Here is a 20,557-nt window from a genome sequence, read left to right as displayed (position 1 = left end):
AATTTGCATTAATCCAACTGAATAGAGGGGTTCCTTCCACTCCCAGTGTTGTTAGACCATGTTGTATCCCTTGGCTGTTGGATGAGCAATACTGCAATATACATAATGCCACTAATTACTCAGATCAATTTCTGTGCCAGAATATGATACCGGAATATCATAAAGAAAAGAGATAGGGAAGAGTATCAGGCAAGGTCATTTTAATGTTTGCATTTCTTGACCATATGTATAATGCCATGTATGAGAGAATTGAAATGGATGAAATGTAAATGGTCTCCTTCAAATAACATGTCCTAAAAACAGAAAAATATGCTCACATTGTGAAATCCATTTTTCAAATACACTGAAAGAAACTGTAAGTTATTAGTTAGATCATTATCTGTTCTACTTATTTGAATATCAGCTTCTCTAAATATTTGGTTATGTTTCTAAAGGTCAGGTCTGATTTTTCACAATGTGTTTATATTTTACAGATTGTTTACAGTGGGAAAGAGTTGAACCATCCTTTTGGACTGTCGCATCATGGGAATTATGTGTTCTGGACTGATTATATGAATGGTTCCATTTTTCAACTAGATTTGATAACGAATGAGGTGACATTACTGAGGCGTGAAAGACCACCCCTGTTTGGGCTTCAGATTTATGATCCTCAAAAGCAACAAGGTATTAAAAACCAGATAAAATTGCTTCTGAGTTTCACATATAATAATACTTCAAGAAGTTGCATAAAGACTTTATTTTGACAGTGTTGCTGAAGTTTTATGATAAAAGGTGTCTAGTCACTCCAGAGTCACTCAAATCTTAGACTTTGTTACCATAAAAATTTATTGTTCAAAAGATCCTGAGTGAGTAACTCTGGGAATTCTATTTAAGTGAAGTTCAAGGTTTTCTCCAAATACTTCCTTTTTCATGTCATCTTCACTGAAAAAGGCTGTTATTTAAAGTAAAAAATCCTCAATGTTTTCAAAGAGTCAGTATTGTGAGCAGTGGAAAAACTTTCAGTGTGGAAGGAACATTATGGGAAAATGTTAAAAAATACATTATACAAGGAAAATAGTATTTTTTAAAGTATCTTAGTATATTTATCTGATTAATTTCATATACATTTAAGGAACATTTAATTATTTTAGATGTTATGAAAGTGAAATAATCTACCATGATATTCATGTCTTATTAAAATCAGATAATACTCTTGTATCTTTTTATCTACATGAGTTATTAATATTTATTAGGCCATCCACGAACAGCAGAACTTAGGTAACAAACAACAAAAAAAGTTTAGTAAATTATGTGGTAGATTTTTGGTTATGAATCTAAATAGTCACTGTTCCTTTTTTTAATACGGATATCCTTGTGAAAATTTAATGAACATTAAATTTTTTCAGCGTGTATGTTGTCAGTAGGAAGTTACCTAACAACAAGAGTTTTTTTGAAGATATTTTGGCTTAATCAGAGATTTTATTCAAGGGCTTCACTTTTTTCTACTGTATTGAAATTGCCTCACTGGGATAGAAATGCAATTTTATAAAATAATGGAAGTACATAAACTAAGAAGTTTCAATAACTAATAAAAGTGTCTTTAAAAAGAATAAAAATTAATTATTTGAGATGGTATAAGTTATAGTTGTGGACAAGAAATGAAGAATAGAGGCAGTTGCCTGGAGAGATCAAATGGTGATATTTTCTATTCACGTCAGCTGCCCCACCACAATCGTAGTTTCTCTACGATGAACTGGAGACAACATTATGAACAGCAACAACCTTCCTCACCTGCTTCAGGCTCTTGTTTGCAGGACTGCTGTTCCCTCTAATATTACGGTCACTAGTTTTCTGGATTTCATTATACTGTATATCAGTATACAATCACATTTCCTGTTTCCATTTTCTTTCAAAATTGTTCATCTTGAATGTCGTCGCTGAACTCCCCTCTGCCAAATTGCAGGACATTTTCACAGTCTTCATGTTCTTTAAAATTCTAGTTGCTTTAAAGAGTTCGTTGATAAAATGCAACACGTGGGATGAGAAATGCCTTGACTTACTGTAAAATGGACTTGCCCTTGGATACAAGTCCTAACATTTTCTTCTTCTGAAAATCAGGACCCACCATGAAAGATTTAACAAAGATGAGAGATGTTTTCTTTATAAAATTCCTGTAAGGATTATATAACTATTTGTTATATAAGAGCAAGACTTAGAACAGTGCCTGGCACACATTTTATATTAATCAATTTACCCCTACCATTTCTTAATCAAGAGTCATATATTTTTGAGTTTCCTTCCATATAAACATTTTAAATAAATATCCAAAGGAGTAGTGTGTCACAAACATAGCAACAAAGGGCATGCCTCTGATAGGAATATGAGGAATGTATTCCTATATTCATGAAGAATATATCTGGGGTCTCAGACAGTGCCATTGACATAATTGTTCAGTGCTATCCCTTGGATGGACAAGGTTCTTTTAAAAATGCCTATTGATTTCTATTATACATATGAGAAATCCAAGAGTAAGGCAGATGTAGCCATTCTCCTCAGAAGGCAAAGAGCCAGGGATAAACTGGGATTCCAATTCAAGTTTGACCACAAAGTAGCTTTATATGATTAATTTATGTAGCTGTTTTTATTTATGAAAATTATATAACTATTATACATTTAGATAGGAGAAAGGAACATGTTTTTTTTGTCATTGTAGTTTTATCATTAATAAATTTTGCATTCAGTTAAACTTTTTTTTAATAGAAAGTGTCCCTTGACTACCTTTATAGAACCCAGGATTCAAAGATCTGAGATTACAAAGCAGTAGTATAACAGATACACCTTTAAATAAATATATCTTTAAATAATCTACCTTGAAATGCAAAGTATGTAGACAGAATTTATATGTATTCTTACTCACATACAAACAAGGCAATCCACTTTATCTTGTTACAGCAGATATATCTATTCTCATATTTGTACCTTGTTTCTACACCCACAAATGACTGTTTCTGTCATTCAACTTGTTAACTAGACGTTTCATTCATTCAGTTATTCATCAATTCAGGTAATGTTTATCAAACACACAGTCTGTGGCAGCCACTCTAAGGGGCAGAATAATCCTACTTCTCCAAAATATAAGTTTGGGGAAAAAAAGACAATGTTTTTAGCCCTGGCAGACACTATCTTTAACTTAATTTTAAAAACTACTCCTCCTTTGTTTTCCTTGCATTATTTCATTTGTAAAAAAGTGTCTGCTGCCAAAGTGACGTAATCTAGAATTTTATTTTGTTGTTTTTAGTTTGTTGTTTTTCTGTCCCTTATTGATCTAATTTTATTTTGTCATACATAAACAAGTTAGAGTATAAGAGCATAAATTTTAAAGAAAAATTCTTGTTTCTATTTATTTAGAAATAATATGATTATTAGTATTATTACCTAGAAATAAATAATAATTCTTGTTCTAAATCCTTATTTTTTTAAGGATTATTTCTTTTTTCTAAATATTAGAGAAGTCATTTAAATCCTTAGGTCTTGAGCAGTTTCACCCACAAACGAGACGAAACCTACCTTTATAATTTTATTATAAAAATTGAATTAAAATGAATGTGTATGTAACCCTGGGATTGATGCATTATGGATTTTCAATAATGAAAGCCATCAATATGTTAATGAACTCTTTTATTGATATTTATGTGTAAATATTTTAATGCTGTTCATAGTCAGTCATGTTTTTTTCACTATATAGTTTAATCCTGTACATAAAGTGCATAATATAGACAGAACACCTAAGCATCCTATGAAGTATTACATCTTTATTCCATGGTCATGGAATAAACACGGCTAAATCTGGAAGCTGCTTAAAAATATTCTGCATTCCCTATTGGAAAAAGCCTGAACTAAACTTAATTATTTTCTGAGTTCAGAAATTGATGGTGTAGCTTGAATTATTAGCTTCCCTAGCTTTCAAGTGTATTTTTTTTTTTTAGTTTTTCTATGCATAGCAAATTGAATTTACTTCTCAGAATAATGAAAAAAACTATTATGCAATTTAGATCATTTCTTCTGATTTGTGGCCACACAATGATAACCTATGGGAGTGAGTTAAATATTTATTGCATATAACGATATTTTGAGTTTTTTAACTCATTTATTAATACTCTCTGCTTAACGTATCTAACCCCTGAGGCCCGAAGTATAATAACCTGGTCTGTCGCTTTAGTCACATTTTTGGCACTTGCACTTTAACTGCCAATACAGTTTTAACCATTGTATTATTTTATTATCTGTGTCCCAGTAATTAAAAGCTCTTCATTTTTAGTGTTTGAGTAAGATATTCTGCTATAATCAAAATGTTATTTATTGATACCTTGGAAAATACAACATAGTATAAAATGATCCTGGCATTTGCACTGCCAGATGGAGTGCTGGTCTGTACACATATAGCGCAGAAAATATACTTTCTTCCTTGCCTTTCCAACTTGTAGGAATAAATGGCATCCAAATGGTGACTACCTAAATTTTAGTTACTTTTACCTACACCTTTATAAAACAGATTCTTCAGCCTCTTCAAAAATTTATCTCAGTTTTATCTGAGTGTCCAAGAGTGTCTCACATATGTTCATGAATAATACCTCTATGAATTTTCCCTCAGGCCTACTTTACTGATAGCAACTGCGTGCCTCATCAGTGCCTCTGCTGTTTAGGTCCACTGGGACAACACTTTACCCTTGTGTACTGTACACTCTCCTGCTACCAGCAAGGCTGCTCATTTTTCAGGCTTCACAGATAGCCTGCATTCCTTGTATTCCTCAATGCACTCACATGCCAATGTACTCCTTGCAGAAGAGGAGGGAATATCCCACCCGTTTCCCCAGTGTTTGCTTTCTGTTTACTTGGGATCCAAAGGCACATTCCAAGTGCCGGTGGTCTACTTTCTAAAGAGCTCAAACTTGCATACCCTGGGCCCATTCTAGGAAATTGTCCTGGACAGACACCATTCTGTCCACTTTATCCTTTTCTCTCCTGTTACCTCTCTGCACACAAACCCCTATCTCTTCTAACCAACATGTAAATTCCTCTTATCTACCAATGCATCATATATTTTCAAACATTTTAAAATCTCATTTAGGATTCAGCAAGAATCCTTATTACATTAATAAATAGGTACTATTTGTGGTATATATGTGTGTGTGTGTGTGTGTGTGTGTACATTTTTACGCCTATGTACATCTCCTGGAAAGAACATGGGCCTGAACCAGCTAACCTTGTATGGAATCAGATTTCTCTGACATATTTTCTTCCCTCCTCTTGCAGGTGACAACATGTGCCGAGTAAATAACGGAGGCTGTAGTACATTGTGCTTGGCCATTCCAGGAGGCCGAGTATGTGCTTGTGCTGATAATCAACTTTTAGATGAAAATGGGACCACTTGCACATGTAAGTGTCTTTTCATGTTACACTCATTGTTTATAGGTGTCTTTCTGAGGCACAGAAGCAGATGAAACCAAAGGAATTAAAATCAAACTTGAAAAGAGAAATTCAGGTAATGACTTAGGTATAATTCTTTTTAGACTATAAGTAATCAATGGAATTAATATCTAATACACAGATGAATAATGATAATGATGAAGTTTAGCTGAGTATCTTGTCACTGCTGCGTCTAGTTTAGTGAAAATTATAAATAAGTACGTGCCACAGAAAAAAAATATTTCTTGAAATTAAGGAACCTCACCATCAGTAGTTGTAAGTAAAAATGCATAGTTCTTGGTTACATCGATATTTATTACTTTAAATAGCATAGTAAGCTCAGTTATCTATACTTGGTGGTGAAGAGCAAGAAAGGAGGCAAAAAGAGACTTCCGGGGAATTTCTACACTTTATCAAAATAGGGAACTAACTGAATTGCTTGACCTGGATTAAAAGCACTTTATTAACTTTTGCTGACCTTCCTCAATTTACTGCATCTTGCTTTTCCAATGTGACCCTTTTGAAACTTGTCCTGTCTACACACATCATGTCCCTTAAGCACAATGACAGCAACGATGCCATGCATATATTGAGTGCAATATAAATATTTCTGGAATGACTTAATCTTGAATTGTGTGTTACTCATGATTCTCCAGAGAAACAGAATCAATAAGATGTACACATATAGAGACAGAGAAGAAGATTTTTTTTTTGGCTCTGGCCATTATGGAGGCTGACAGTCTCAAGATCTGCAGGCAGCAAGCTGGAATCTCAGGAGTGCCATTGGTGTAGTTCCAACCTGAATGCTGGTAGGCCTGAGACCCAGGAAGAGCCAGTGTTTCAGTTTGAGTCCAAAGTCAGGAAAACAAAAACAAAAACATCACAGTTCAAGCAATCGGGCAAGAAGAATTCCTGTTACTTGCAGGAAAGTAGGCCCTTTTTTCTATTCAGGCCTTCAGCTGATTGGATGAGGGCCTCTCACATTAGGGAGGGCAATCTGCTTTAATTTGGTCTACTGATTCAAATGTTAATCTCATCAATAACACTCTCACAGACACAACAGAGTAATGTTTGACACAAATCCGGGCACTCTGTCGCCTAGTCAAGTTGACACATAAAATTACCATCACAAATTGTTGAATAAATATTTCATGTATTTTTCCATTAGTTATAATGATGGCTCTGGGAGGCAGAAGAAGAAATAAGTGTAACAAAGAAGACTTCAACTTATCTGTGATGTCTTATTTCTTTTAGAGAAGAAAAGATGTGGATAAAAAAATTTAAAAATGTGGATTTCTAAAGCTGATTTAATAAATAGTAACATTTGAGAAATATAAAAACATTAATGAAAAATCTATTTATAATGCCATTATTCAACGATAAGCTACTAGGACATTTTCATGGGGATCCTTATATATCATAGAAGTTATTATTTTTTCTACTAATAATAATCATAGTTAACATTTATTGAATTCTTATACTGGATGTGGCATTTAAAAAAAATGTTCATGATTCTCATTAGTCCTTACAATAATCATATAAGGAATATACTATTACTATCTCATTTTATGATTTAAAATTTAGACTGAGAGGTTAATAAATTTTAGAAGTTCATGTAATTAGTATGTAGAACATTTGGAATTTAGATCCTAAATTATTTCATTTTGGTGATTGAACTCTTAATTATGTTGTACTTTACAAATTTTGGATCATACTAATATAAATTATTTTGTCCCTTATTTTACTTAATATGAGCATAAGCATTTTACCATGTAACTAAATGTTTTTTGTAAATATGATTTTTAATGACTGCTTTTTAAGTTATTTGTCATCTTTTCCTACTTGATGTATGGTATTATTTCTGATACATTATTATATATTATTTGTGTGTTACTGTACTGTTTGTGATTCCTTCTGTATTTTACCATATTGTCCATGGTTAGTTTGTTATATCTTCTTCTCATCTTCTTTAAGCCTTTGGAATGATATCACCAATTAAGTTCTATTTCTATTATTTTGAGTTTCAACTATTTGAGATGAGGACTTTGGCTTCCTTCATTCTATTCTCTTCATCTTCCTTAATTTCAGTCCTTATTATAATTTAGGATTTCTGACAAGGAATATTATTTTGAATTATCAAACAGTAAGTCTCTTTAAAGATGTTTTAACATTTATAGATTTTTGGTCAACTTTACAATATTTTCTTTTAGACCTGGATCTGTGCTTCACTAGTTGTGTTGGTTAGTACTCAAACTTTTAGTTCTTCATTGTTTATTTATTAATTTTCACTGATGTATAGGATAGATGGAGTATAATTTGAAATAACTTCTTCAAGATGAAGAAGTTGTAGATGATACTCTACAAAGAATGTATATTGTAGAGTTCTGTATTCCAAGCATGTAGCAATTCTTCTGGATATTAATTGTTGACCAAACAAATTTTTCTTCAAAATTCGAGAAATATTCTTTAATTATATTTTGAGATAATATACTTCAGAGCACAAATATGAATTTTACCCATGGGCAAGGTTTTTTTCCCATTATTAGTAGTATTTTAAAAATTGCCTATATATTTTCCTATTTTCCTGTAGAAAATAATTATCTGAGGTGTACTTTCTTTGATTCATCAGACGGTATCCCTTCCTTTGTTCTGTGGTATTATTTAGTAATTTCCATTTGGCTGTTGTTTGCATCAGAAGAGAGGAGATCTACCAAAACCCATAGTTTGGGAATAGACAGGGATTAAGCATTGCTTTGAACAGCATAAAGTCTGTCCAGTTGGCTGGTAGATTAAATCTTATCTTAGTCATCAGGATAAATGGTATGATTTATGTTTACATTTCATAGTTTAATTTCTCCCACAGATTCTTCTAAGATTATTTTTCTGGTACAAAATGAGATCCTTTGCTATTCCAGCTGAATGATTTTGACATTTGAACAGATGAAATTCACACATACAGACGCACATACACACACAGATAGTAACCTTTGTAGACCTCCACCAGGTCTCATCCTGCCTTTGCTCTACCACCAGAATTCCTCTCAAGGATGGAAAGTAGCACTGCAGTATCTCCTTTTTATGGTAGGCACAGACCTTACAGTCAGTACTGGAGGAGCAAAGGGCCTTTTTTCCTACCTAAAAATAGACAAGCTTATTCAGTTTCTAGTGGCATAACTTAGAGAGGCTTCTGATTGAATATTTAAATCTAGTCTTCTTGGTCTTGCAAAAACGTCAAAATTCACTTAAGATAGTGTCAATACAATGATCAAGAGGCTGAATTCTCAAGGATCTTGTGAGTTTTCATTCTTTATCTTTGTTTTCATCATGGGAATTTGGAGGGAGAGCTTATACATCAGGTACTAATATCTAGATGGTTTTTACTCTTTAAATTTTCTAATTAGTTCTTTAATTTTAGTGTGTGAGTTATAATTACCTGTATTGTTTGCCTCCAAATTATATTTCCTATTGCCTTCATTCTTATTCCCCATTAAAAATTTACAGATTCCTTATGAGTTGGCATATCTATGAGCATATTGAGATTGATTATACAAAAGATTTATCACTGGATATCTCTGTGTAAATAAAAATTAGGTGACTTTTGGCTTGTAAAGAGATACTGTACACAGTATTGGTCATGTAGCTGATGTTAGGAGATTTGTTATGATAGTTCACATGTGATTATATATCTGGTGAAAATTAAAGGAAAGTTTTCTGAGACTATTGGTGTCTTTTTAATACCTATAATTTATTGATGAGTTAATCCCAATGCAAAAAAAGGGGATTAAAAAAGAAGATTGTTTTACCTATAGTTGTTACACCAAACAATGTTAAATCAACAAAAACAGGTGAGTTTTTCTTTGAGAATTTGTTATTGCATTTAGTTGTCAAAATTTTTACTAGATTTTTAATATGGCATGCAATTTGTCTAGGTTCCTTTCAAATATAATGGGAAAAATCAAGAGAAATACTACAGTAACTCATTTATTGAAAAGAAGTCAAAGTGTGTTCATATAAATTATTCCAGTTTCTATTCATTAGTAAAGGTTTTTATAAGGAAATTTTAGCCTTAGTTTGCAGATGAGGAAATTAAAGTGCAAAAGGACTACAAATAGAGTTTGTGGTTTCAGAGTATAGTGCAAAACAGATATCAGTGTGTCACTAAACCCTCATTAATGCTGATTGCTCTGGGCTTCTGACTTAGTTCAGGCTAGATTATAGTTTTGTGAACTGGTCTCAACTGGATTAACTCTTTAATCTGGATTAAATCTAAATATGTAAGCAAAACAAAAATACATGTGGCAACCACTGAGATACCATCATCCTCGTTTCAGTCATCCTCAGTGAATTGGCATCAAATGAACAAAAACCCATTGGCAGATGGTCAGGCCAGAATTAAACACCAATGGTTGTTTCTCCATGAACTTGTAGCAGAAGGCGATGCCAGAAGAGGCATTCACCCAGCAGAAAAATATTGGCATGTTACATGATTGACTGAGGATGAATTCTAATGCCATGCCTGGAAGGAATCAAGAATGAGAGTGGGCTGGACTCTTTGTCCTTGTGAATTTCGTGTGTCATGGTCAAGTCTTCTCACAATTAGAAATGAGGCCTGGTGTAGCGTAGTAACTGGAAACTTATTGCCCTGGAGAAGCATATGGAAAGCCAGTTGATCAATTATCAAGTGAGTTTTTAAAAAGTTTATCTTGATGTCTTTGTAGGGAAAAATCCCAGCATAGAAAATTAATAGATGAGGACAAGAGTAATCCTGAGAAAGGAAGTTAAGCTCCTAAAAAAATTAAAAAATGATAGTCACTATTTTTTTTAAATAGCAACATAATTTTGTCTAGAGTAACGAGACAGTAACATAGTAATTCTTTAAATGCCTCTTTAGTGGCCTGGACAGAAAAAGAAAAAGAACAGAGCTTTCCGATATGCCTTAGTCCCAAGAAAGCAACTTAAACATTGCCCCAAATATTGGTCATCCAAGGGTAGCATTGCACAGTTATATGTCAGTGGTACTCTGTGACCTCCTTCACCTTCTGGAACACCAGATACATTACTCGTCAAAAACAGTGCTCCACCATGGCTGAGCCATTTATCTGTTCAGCTGTGACAAGCCTTATGTTCTAGGATATATGCAGTCTAATGTGTAGTAAAAAGTTTAAGGCAGTAAAAAGTTTAGAAGCCCCATCCAGATGAATATTTATGGCCTTCTTTGCATAGGAAGATTATGTACCACTTAGGTTAGCTGCTCAGAAGACCACTTTATCTAATGAAACGTCATCCTGCTATGATCTAAAGGAGAAAATTCCAAAACCATAGCAGCATTTTTCACGCTGCCTTCCAGTATAGGCAATCTTATACAGAGTCATCCAGCAAACTACAACTTCAAGTTTTCTTTTAGGTTTTTCTCTTTCCCTGCTCATATCAAGGGATAGTTAAGAAATTCTGTACTCCCAAAATGCAAGATACAGTTTGTTAAGCAAATAAACATATCCTAATATGAAACATATAAGGACAATAGGGAAACTTTATTTTATTTTTGTCCTGGGACTAATGCTGTTATGATATAGTCAAGAGCAAATTATCAGTTGAGAGAGGAGACAAGAATCAGTTTAGAATAGATTACCACACTGAGGTTGAAAAGAAGAAAAGCAAAATTAGAAATACAGACACTTGTTCGTGGGCACCACAGCTTATTAAAGCAAGGCCAGGGACATATGTATTAAATCCAGTCGCTGAGCTGAGATCCAAATAGATGATTCAAAACTAAAATAAAATAAAAATGGTTTATTGGTAAGGTTTCTTCATTTACTTCATTGAATCTCGACATTAGCTCTAGCAATCACTCTAGCAGTTTTTACCAAAGAAAATAATTAATTCTAGAGTGTATATTTCCCTTTGCAGTGTATTGACAAGTCATGCAGAGACCTTCTAATTCCACTGCTCTAACAGCAGGTATCATAGGATGTGTGAGAACCGGCAGTTCCTTGCCAGGCATGCCATGATTCATGTCATTTTATTTCTGATCCTGGTTAACTTAAAGGATTGTTTGTTACTTTGTCAGTTTTCTTCCTGGTGAGATAATGTTGTAATATTTTTAACTAGAAGTGACCCTGGCTGTAGAATTACAGGTTTTGAATTCAGTTTTCAAATTCACAGTGCAAAGTACAACTCTGAAGCAAAGCTTGTAAGAATAGCATTTGTTAATATATGGAAAGCACTTTCTGGCTGTGCCTACATACCCAAGTGCAATATGGGTTCTGTCACATTAAGCAAGTGGCACTGGAAGCAAGTGACATACATGGAGCTTTTCCTGTATGTTTGCTTTCTTGGTTGGGGGGGAACTTTATCACTCTTTCTTTCTTTCTAGCTACATATCAGTCTTTTTTCCCTTAAATTAAGCTAACTTCGTTCATGTACTTGGGTGAAAGGAGAAGAGCATTAGCTGCTGAGCCAGTTGAAGTAAGAGTGTTTTCCTGAAGTATTTATTCAGTCTCCAGAGGTAGAATCTCTCATTACAATAATGGCTATAATGTAGAATTATCAGTCTCTGTTAATTCCAGTAAGTTGGGCAACAAATAATTTTGAACATCTCCTCTACATCTAGTTCTGTTCTAAGCACTGTTCTGTTCTGTATGTGGCATTATCCTTCCTACATTCAAAGACCTCATAAAAACAACTAGACGTGTGAAAGTTAATTATAAAATAACTCCTTTATAGAAGTTTGTACAAGGTGTACAGAATACTAATCTTATTTTCTTATGAATACTATTCCCTCTTTTAATGATGCCAGATATACTTGCTTCATCATCTTGTTGATTCTTGCAAAAGTTGGTAGATTGCCTGGCCATCAGCTAGGGTCTTATGATAGATGATGTTGCTACCCAGTTCCACAGTTAGGTCAACGCTGAGAAAAAGGCCATGCTTTGGGATGTCTAAACTGCCATCTTATCCAGATTATCACCTATCACATTAAATTTTATTGTGATAATGGACATTTTTGGCTCAAAAATAACCTGTCTTTTATCATTATGAATCCTGAGCAAACCTAGGCAGCGTTGATATCATGGTTTCTCTGTGATATAACGACTGATTCCATCTGGGAGACTTGGGTTAGGGCTGGCTTACATTAATGATGCCGAACGCCCTGGGAGACTTTGAAAATCAGAATCCAGTATCTTAAAAAAATTCTTTACTATTATGAAAGGTCTGAAATTTTCCCCTAGTTGCAATCTAGCATGTTAGCCCACCAGCGTTTCATAGATTTAGACAGAAGACGTGCAATCCTTTGATCAGACACAAAGGATTTTATTCCTTATGGCAAAGCAGGTTGCTTAAGTTTCATGTGCACTTTGGTTCTTCTTGCCCTACCCCACCTCCACATCATGTGAGGACCAACCTTTGCCCTGAAGAGAGACATCATCTTTACTATCCTGGTCAAGGAACAAACTTGCTCTCTGCTCTGAAAGGAAGCTCTACTTCGATCTTCCAAGGCTGTTAGTTGCATAAACATCCTTGAAAAAAAGTCCAGAATAAAAGCTGACACAAGACATGTAGAAACACCATGGAGAAATGCCTCTCCAACAAATTACAGGGGTTAGAATAGTTGTAGACAAACTTTAAAACGTCAAAAATATTTGTATATGTTTTAATATTATATCTGTTATTACAGATATAAGCAATGCCTAACTGCTGTTACAAGTGATATTGATATGTTTGAATGACATTGATATAAATCATTATCAGATGCAGTAGATATAAAAAAGTTATCTCAGGAGGTAAGCTCTACGGGTTCTCAAGCAATTATTCATAACCTGTGATGAAAAACGTGAATGAAACCTTAGACATCACTGTCATCTGTTTTTGAAAATTTCCACATTTATATGAGCAAACATTTAAAAATAACTGACCACCCACATACATTTGAAACAATGTTTAAAGCAAGTTTGGAAAGTCTTCCTATTTGCATTTATTCCGTAATGATCGACATATCACTTGAAAAACATTTGAAACCTAAGTAGACTTAGAGACCTTCTCTCTAAATTGATTACGTTAAAGAATATTTAGTTTAGAAATATCAATTTTCTAGGGTAGTTTGTCTTTCCGTAGACAAACGAATCTTCTTAAATATAGATATAACTATTCAGAAGAAACTATAATTTTACTCTTGTACATGGACATTTTTGATCATTCCTTACAACTGTGGGTTGAGTTATTTGATCAAATGACCCCGTGAAAGCTAAGCCTTTTAAATTGGTAGGATTGTTATCAAAAGAGAATCAGTGGTTTCTTGGGTTTTTCGATCCTCAAGCTATGAAACAACAGAATTGACTTACTATTTCTTTGGAGTAAACTACAGAGAGACTACAGAAAATCTTAAAGCTGAACTTAAGTGGCGAGGAAGCTGGTGACATCTCAAATCAGGTTTCTTGTCTGATGGAAATTTTTTTAAAAAACACCGAGAGACTATTGACTGTTAGGCTTAATAATTATACAGTAGAAATTAATCAAACTACTAGTTCCAGTTCTAAGTTGGACTTATATAGAGTCAAAAGAAGAAACTATACCACCCTCAAAGATCTTAAGGTCTAATTGAACAAACAAAACTCAAAATAAGGGAAATTTGCATGTTATCAACGGTCAGTTCTAGAGATTTGAGAGAAAAGCTTGATCCTAGAGATGGTCACACACATCCCAGATTACACCTCCACCTTTTTTTTTTTTTAATGTGTGTTCTTTTTTTTAAATTAATTTATTTTATTTTATTTATTTATTTTTTGGCTACGTTGGGTCTTCATTGCTGTGTGCAGGCTTTCTCTAGTTGCGGCGAGCGGGGGCTACTCTTTGTTGCGGTGCGCAGACTTCTCATTGCGGTGGCTTCTCTTGTTGGGGAGCACAGGCTCTCAGAGCACGGGCTTCAGTAGCTGTGGCACATGGGCTTAGCTGCTCTGCAGCATGTGGGATCTTCCTGGACCAGGGCTCGAACCGGTGTCTCCTGCATTGGCAGGCGGATTCTTAGCCACTGTGCCACCAGGGAAGTCCCTACACCTCCACTTTGTCTTGAGTCCCATACTCATTCCCAGTTGCTGCTATAAAAAGGCACCCTGGGGTTGAATAGGAGACCCAATGATCTCCCGTTTTTGTTTTTATTTATTGCAATTTCCTATTTGAGATTTGTTCTCTTTCTTTCTCTCTCTCTGAATATGTATATATATGAATATGTATATACAGGAATATGTATATATATAATATGTATATTTACAAAATTTGTTACTTTCAAGTGACCTTACAGAAAGACAACATTAGAGAAATTGCTGCTTCAGCATTTTGTTATTGAAAAAGATTAAACAGGGAGGAAAAATTACTGTCAGTCCCTGTATACAGTGTCCGCTTGTCTGAGAGGGGACAGAAGACACCTAGGATTACCTTTGATCTAACTGAATATTTCATTCACCACACTGATTATTTTTCACCCTTAAGGCCTTAAATAAGAATCTGGATTATATGGGACGCCTTTCCTTGCCCAGCCCCACGCATAACTCTGAAGCAGATTCTCTGCAGTTACGGTTCAGCGTCACATTCCCTCTTCCATTCTTTGCAGCAGGGAAAATGTAAGGGTTAAGGGAGTGAAACAGAGTGTTCTGGAAAAGCCACATATGTTTTCTCGTTATTCCTTATTATTGGCATGCATATAGGTTTTGTGACAGTTCATCAGTCCAAAGCAGTTACCCAAAATAAAGCTGAAGTCTATCAGAACTGGGGTGGAAAAATTGGCTTCTGTTTCTTCTAGTAATAAACCAGCTTTTGATAATTCAACGCCTTTTTCAGTCCAAGGAATACAAATCATTTACTTTAACCATTGCCACATTCCCTTCACTTTTCAGACTCTACTGAATCCACTCAAAGAGAACAGAAGAATAGCAACACTTCCAATTTGCAAATAAATCCCAATCAGTGGAATTCCTAACATTTGATCAGAGAACATGGGATATATGGAACATAGATTCTGAATATATAATCATTTTGATTAACTTAATACTTCCTCGAATACTTAACCACACCTGAGTTGTTTTTTTTCCCACTTGCAGACCAACGAAGTAAATACAGCCATCAATGCTGTGTGGTATTCCCTTGTCTTTTCACTTTGATTAGTTTCTGGTGTACTTATGTGTAAGGTGGAGGTAGTAAAATTCTTTGCCATGCCTTCTTCATAGGTTGTCATGATGATCAACTGAGATTATGAATGAAAGCTCTTTAAAAAGTAAAACTACAAACTCAACATAAATATAAGATGGTATTGTATTATTGTTGTTATTATTTATTATTTTGGAGACAGTTGCTTAAAATGAATCTTTAGAATTCTTAGTAGAATAATTATTGTCAGAAAAACCTAAAATTTTCTCATTTCCAGAGATGGTTGCCACTACAATGTTGAGATGTTTTCATATTCTCTATAAAATGAAATGAGATCAGTATTTTGTTATTATAACAAAATTTACATTTTAATGAACTGAATATATCTAGTATTGTTTATATACCTTGGATTTGTTTTAACCGTAGTTAATCCTGGAGAAGAATTCCCTCACATTTGTAAAGCTGGAGAATTTCGCTGCAAAAACAGACACTGTATCCAAGCTCGGTGGAAATGTGATGGTGATGATGACTGTCTAGATGGAAGTGATGAAGATTCAGTCAGTTGCTGTATGTTCTCCTTCAAGTTATGTTAAAACTTTCTGAGTCTTTGAGTGTGTGAACTATCAAAGCAGTTTGGGAAAATCTAAAACTATCATTGATGCAGATTGAACTTAGTTTTTTTTTTTTTCAGTCATCCTTTTGTATAGAGATTAGACCTTAAATTATCTCCTTTGCATAGTTTTAAAGCACTGTTTTTCTCATCCTTCCCCATCTTTGAATATTACCATTTTGCTTGCTCCATAAATTCTCTTCTTTCCTATTTTGTGCTGTCAGCGCCACCGTACCATTGTTAGAAGGTTGCTATGGGAGACCCTTCGGATCTCTGAATTTAAAGATGTGGAAAATCAATTTAAACTCCCCCAAGGCAGAATTACTCGTACAGAAGGTCACGATCCACTCTATTGCTCCTTGGCAACAGAGCCTTGAAGGTGATCCAAGGAAACAGACATGGGTTTGGAATATGTTATTACCTAACTTCACTGGCTCAGTACATAGTAGGAAACACATAGGGACACTCAGACTGTTAAAGAAATTGAAGGTTTGATTTTTCTCCCCTTTAGCTTCTATTTAGCTGTTTATCATTTGCTGTAATAGGAATAGTTTCACATTTCTGGTAGGGATGAAGAAATGTCCTACAAATATGGAAGGAAAACAATTTGAGAAGCAGATTAAGTAAACTTTTGAAAATACATTTGATAATAATCACTACCTGAATGGTTTTGAGAGACATGAAATATTTTTACATGAAGAGAGGTATGTGACAGACATTTATCTTTTGTCTTTTGATTTGACTTATATATATTATTTTTAAAAGAAAATGATTTTTTTTTCAGTTAATGACATTTTTTCAGTTAAAGTGGCTAAACTAATTGAGAGTTAATTGGCAACCCTCCATTTTCCTTTTTATTTCAATCAAGAATATAAAAATAAAGTTTTAAAGATTCCTTGTTAAGAATGAACAAAATTGCTTTGAGCATCTATAGCATACAATTGGGGGACAAAATTCCAAGAATATGGATTTTTAAAAAATATTTTCAAATTGTATAAAAATACATAATACATAAATTGTAATTAATACATAAATCTAATACTACTTTCTCTTAATTTCCAAACATGGGCTCGACTCTGACTTCAACATTATGAACTTCTTATTTTCAATCCTATTACTATCTATTCTCTATAAAATGTACTGCAAATAAAATGTTAAATACTAAATTTATACAATTAGCCAAAAATTTTGGAGTGGGAGGAGCATTTCATCTAAGGGTAGATTTTTTTTTTCCCTACTTTTTAACACAATGTATTATTTATTTATTTATTAATTAATAGATCTTTATTGGAGTATAATTGCTTCACAATACTGTGCTAGTTCCTGTTGTACACCAAAGTGAATCAGCTATACATATACATATATCCCCATATCCCCTCCCTCTTGAGCCTCCCTCCCGCCCTCCCTATCCCACACATCTAGGTCATCGCGAAGCACAGAGCTGATCTCCCTGTGCTATGCGGCTGCTTCCCACTAGCGAACTATTTTACATTCGGTAGTGTATATATGTCGACGCTACTCTCACTTCGCCCCAGCCTCCCCCTTCATTAGATTAATTGCCTCATTCCTCATGACTCACAATGTTTATTCATGGCTACAGTGAATGCTCCCTGCGTATCAGCTCCCTGCATAGTCACAGAGTGCATGAGTAGAGCACAGATATTTCATCACAGTATTTAGGAATTAATCCTATAGGTCCCTGTTCTGTGTGATTGTTCTTTTCACCAACTCATGAAGAAACTCATCTCCTCTATGAGTATAGGGAGCATTACTACTGTTAACTGTAATATTAAAATTCCTAGTCAATATTTTTTTCTTTCATTATTTTCATCACATCACCCAAACCTACACCATGGACTTTTCCTGGTGTCTTCTACTTTACGTATAGTCCATATTCAATTCTATCAATAAATCTCATCTCTTTTACCTCTTAAGTAATTAATTTTTTATCCTTACCTCATCTAAATCTTCACTGCATAACTTAGCCTCCTACCTGAGATGAATGCAGTGGGTGCCCTGCTGTTACTCCTACCACTATTCTTCCCTTAACTAAAAAGCCCACTTTCCACATTGCTTCCAGAGTGGTATTTGTAGAATGAAATTTAATCTTGTCATTTCAATAACTGCATAACCGACAAGATAAATTCTAAAATCTATTGACTCCACAGAAAGTACTTCATTTACGTTTTTAGCTTTAAATGTCTATCATGTATCCACTTAGCCTCTTTGTCCTTGTCATGTTGAACTACATGTAAATCTCTAAAAAATGTCCTTCTCTTTCTTCTGTGATATTGCATTGTCTATTCCCAGTTACGGAGTTCACCGTAGTTTACCATTACCTCCATAGGGAAGTCGTTTTTGAACACCAAACATCTCCTTCTCGATACAGCCCAGTTGAGTTAAACATCTCTTGGATATTCTCTTATTATGGTAGTTGCCAAACCATATTGCAATTTTATGCTTACTTATTTGATGCATCTAATAGATGAGAAGACTTCCTGAGGAGACACACTATGACGTAGCATCTTTTTAGTCTCAGGGTCTAGAACAGCAACTAGCATGTGGATGGATGAATGACTGAATACATGGGGCAATGGAAAACTAAATATCTCTGGCCACCTCCCAGCAGTATGGTGTCTTCTTTAAACATTGCTGTGATTCTGAGCAGCATTAGATTCCTGGGGTTCCATGGTTAATATTTCAGCACTGCATAATTCATTTCAGGGGATTATTTTTTATTGTAAGTACTCATAAGCTTCGACCTTGAATTCTGTTATCATTTTACTTCTCAACTCCAAATCACAAGACAGTGGATTGTGTTCGGTCCTCCTTTTTAACCTCCCATTTATAACACTGTGAGAATTACAAAGGTCTTTGATCAAGCTTCACTGAAGTGCTTATGCATAATGTTAATACTTTAAAATGTTGACCCTCTAATATATTGGATGACTTTTATCCTCCTGAGCAGCTATTCTTGCTAAAGTCCCTGAAGTGAGTAGAAAATATTAATCATGCTCAAATACCAGAAAACATAAGGCCCTTTCCTCCTGTTTATTTATTTATTTTTTACTATGTATGAATAAAAACTTCCAAAAAGTGATAAAACCACTTTATCACTAAAGCTACTTTAAATAAATAGTGTTTTGTAGAAACTGACTAGAAAGGAATACATTTTCTATGCAATAGCATGATAAAATGGCTATTTTTCAAATTCTAAATAAAACTAGTACCAACGTTTATTTTTATCATACAGAAGTGCAACTACTGGGCACAAGGAAAATTACTTCAGAAAGAATGTTGAAGTTATGAAACAAATACTGAAGATCATGCCAATTCAGTTAGGAATTTAGCCTCCAGAAAGCAGGACAAATAATCACAGGAGGTTAACTTTAAGATGGCCTCCTGTTGTGCTTAGATATTGGAGATTTAATCCTTAGCTGTGCTCAGCTTCCCATATGAGGGTTGGTCATGTCCTCAGTATATTTTGTGGCTGCATGTTTATTTGTTTATATTAGGGGAAAAGACTCATGATGATTATTTTTGTTATTAAAATTATTCAGGATCTTATATTTAACATCAACTCCAGGTCACAAGTGATGCATTTTTGTTTTTCGAATTTTCTTTCCAGTCCCAGAAAACATTGAGCAAAACATAACAAAATTAGGCTTATTTAATGTTTCAAGAAGTGGATGTGCAGTTTGAAAAAAAAAACACACAAATATTTTTGATATATGATTAAATTATTTGACACATACTTGTTGCATTCCACCTTAAAATTTGAGGTTAATTTTCAATGTTTTTGGTAAAAAATCTGAAGTTCAGTCGCCTATTGTGATAAGTGATGGGAAAAGAGACTTAGCGGATGTAGTTGGTTTTACTGAAGACATGAAAAATGAGTATATTCCCTTTCATCTGAACTTTAATTCCTTGATATTTTCTGTAAAACTACTACATTTTAACAGAGCCTAGAATGTTATTATTTTGTATAATATATGAGACAGTGAATGACAGAAGATATAGATTAGTTGTACTATAATATTATAATTACCATAAAATTTCCATGACTATTCCTTAAAATAATCATAATTTTATCCAGTTTTAAATTGTTCAATTTACTTCTCCTCTCCTCCCTGCCTCACCCCAGTCAATCATAGCTGTCCTGATGATCAGTTTAAATGCAAGAATAATCGCTGTATCCCCAAAAGATGGCTTTGTGATGGAACTAATGATTGTGGAAGTAATGAAGATGAATCCAGTCAGACTTGCGCAGGTAAATGTTTGCTTGGATATATACATAAATCTCCTCCAAAGTTAGTCTCCATAAAAATGCAGGTCAATGCATTGAACTAAGCTGACTTTCCTAGT

The 20,557-nt window shown here is 34.1% G+C and overlaps 1 protein-coding gene across 1 annotated transcript in view; it reads left to right on the top strand.

Moving 5' to 3' along the window:
* Positions 1-20,557, top strand: part of LRP1B (LDL receptor related protein 1B) — a gene marked incomplete at its 5' end in the record, with an annotated part of 1,521,642 nt that overhangs the window by 751,885 nt on the left and 749,200 nt on the right. The window contains 4 exons of the mRNA XM_061199746.1: positions 474-663; positions 5,293-5,415; positions 16,009-16,149; positions 20,337-20,462. Coding sequence (XP_061055729.1) covers positions 474-663; positions 5,293-5,415; positions 16,009-16,149; positions 20,337-20,462 — 580 coding nt within the window. The remainder of the gene's footprint in view (positions 1-473; positions 664-5,292; positions 5,416-16,008; positions 16,150-20,336; positions 20,463-20,557) is intronic.

Source organism: Eubalaena glacialis, chromosome 1, assembly GCF_028564815.1.
Source record: "Eubalaena glacialis isolate mEubGla1 chromosome 1, mEubGla1.1.hap2.+ XY, whole genome shotgun sequence".
In the NCBI taxonomy this organism is placed as follows: domain Eukaryota; kingdom Metazoa; phylum Chordata; class Mammalia; order Artiodactyla; family Balaenidae; genus Eubalaena; species Eubalaena glacialis.
Note: the sequence above shows the minus strand (reverse complement) of the source record. Positions and strands in the feature narration are given on the sequence as shown.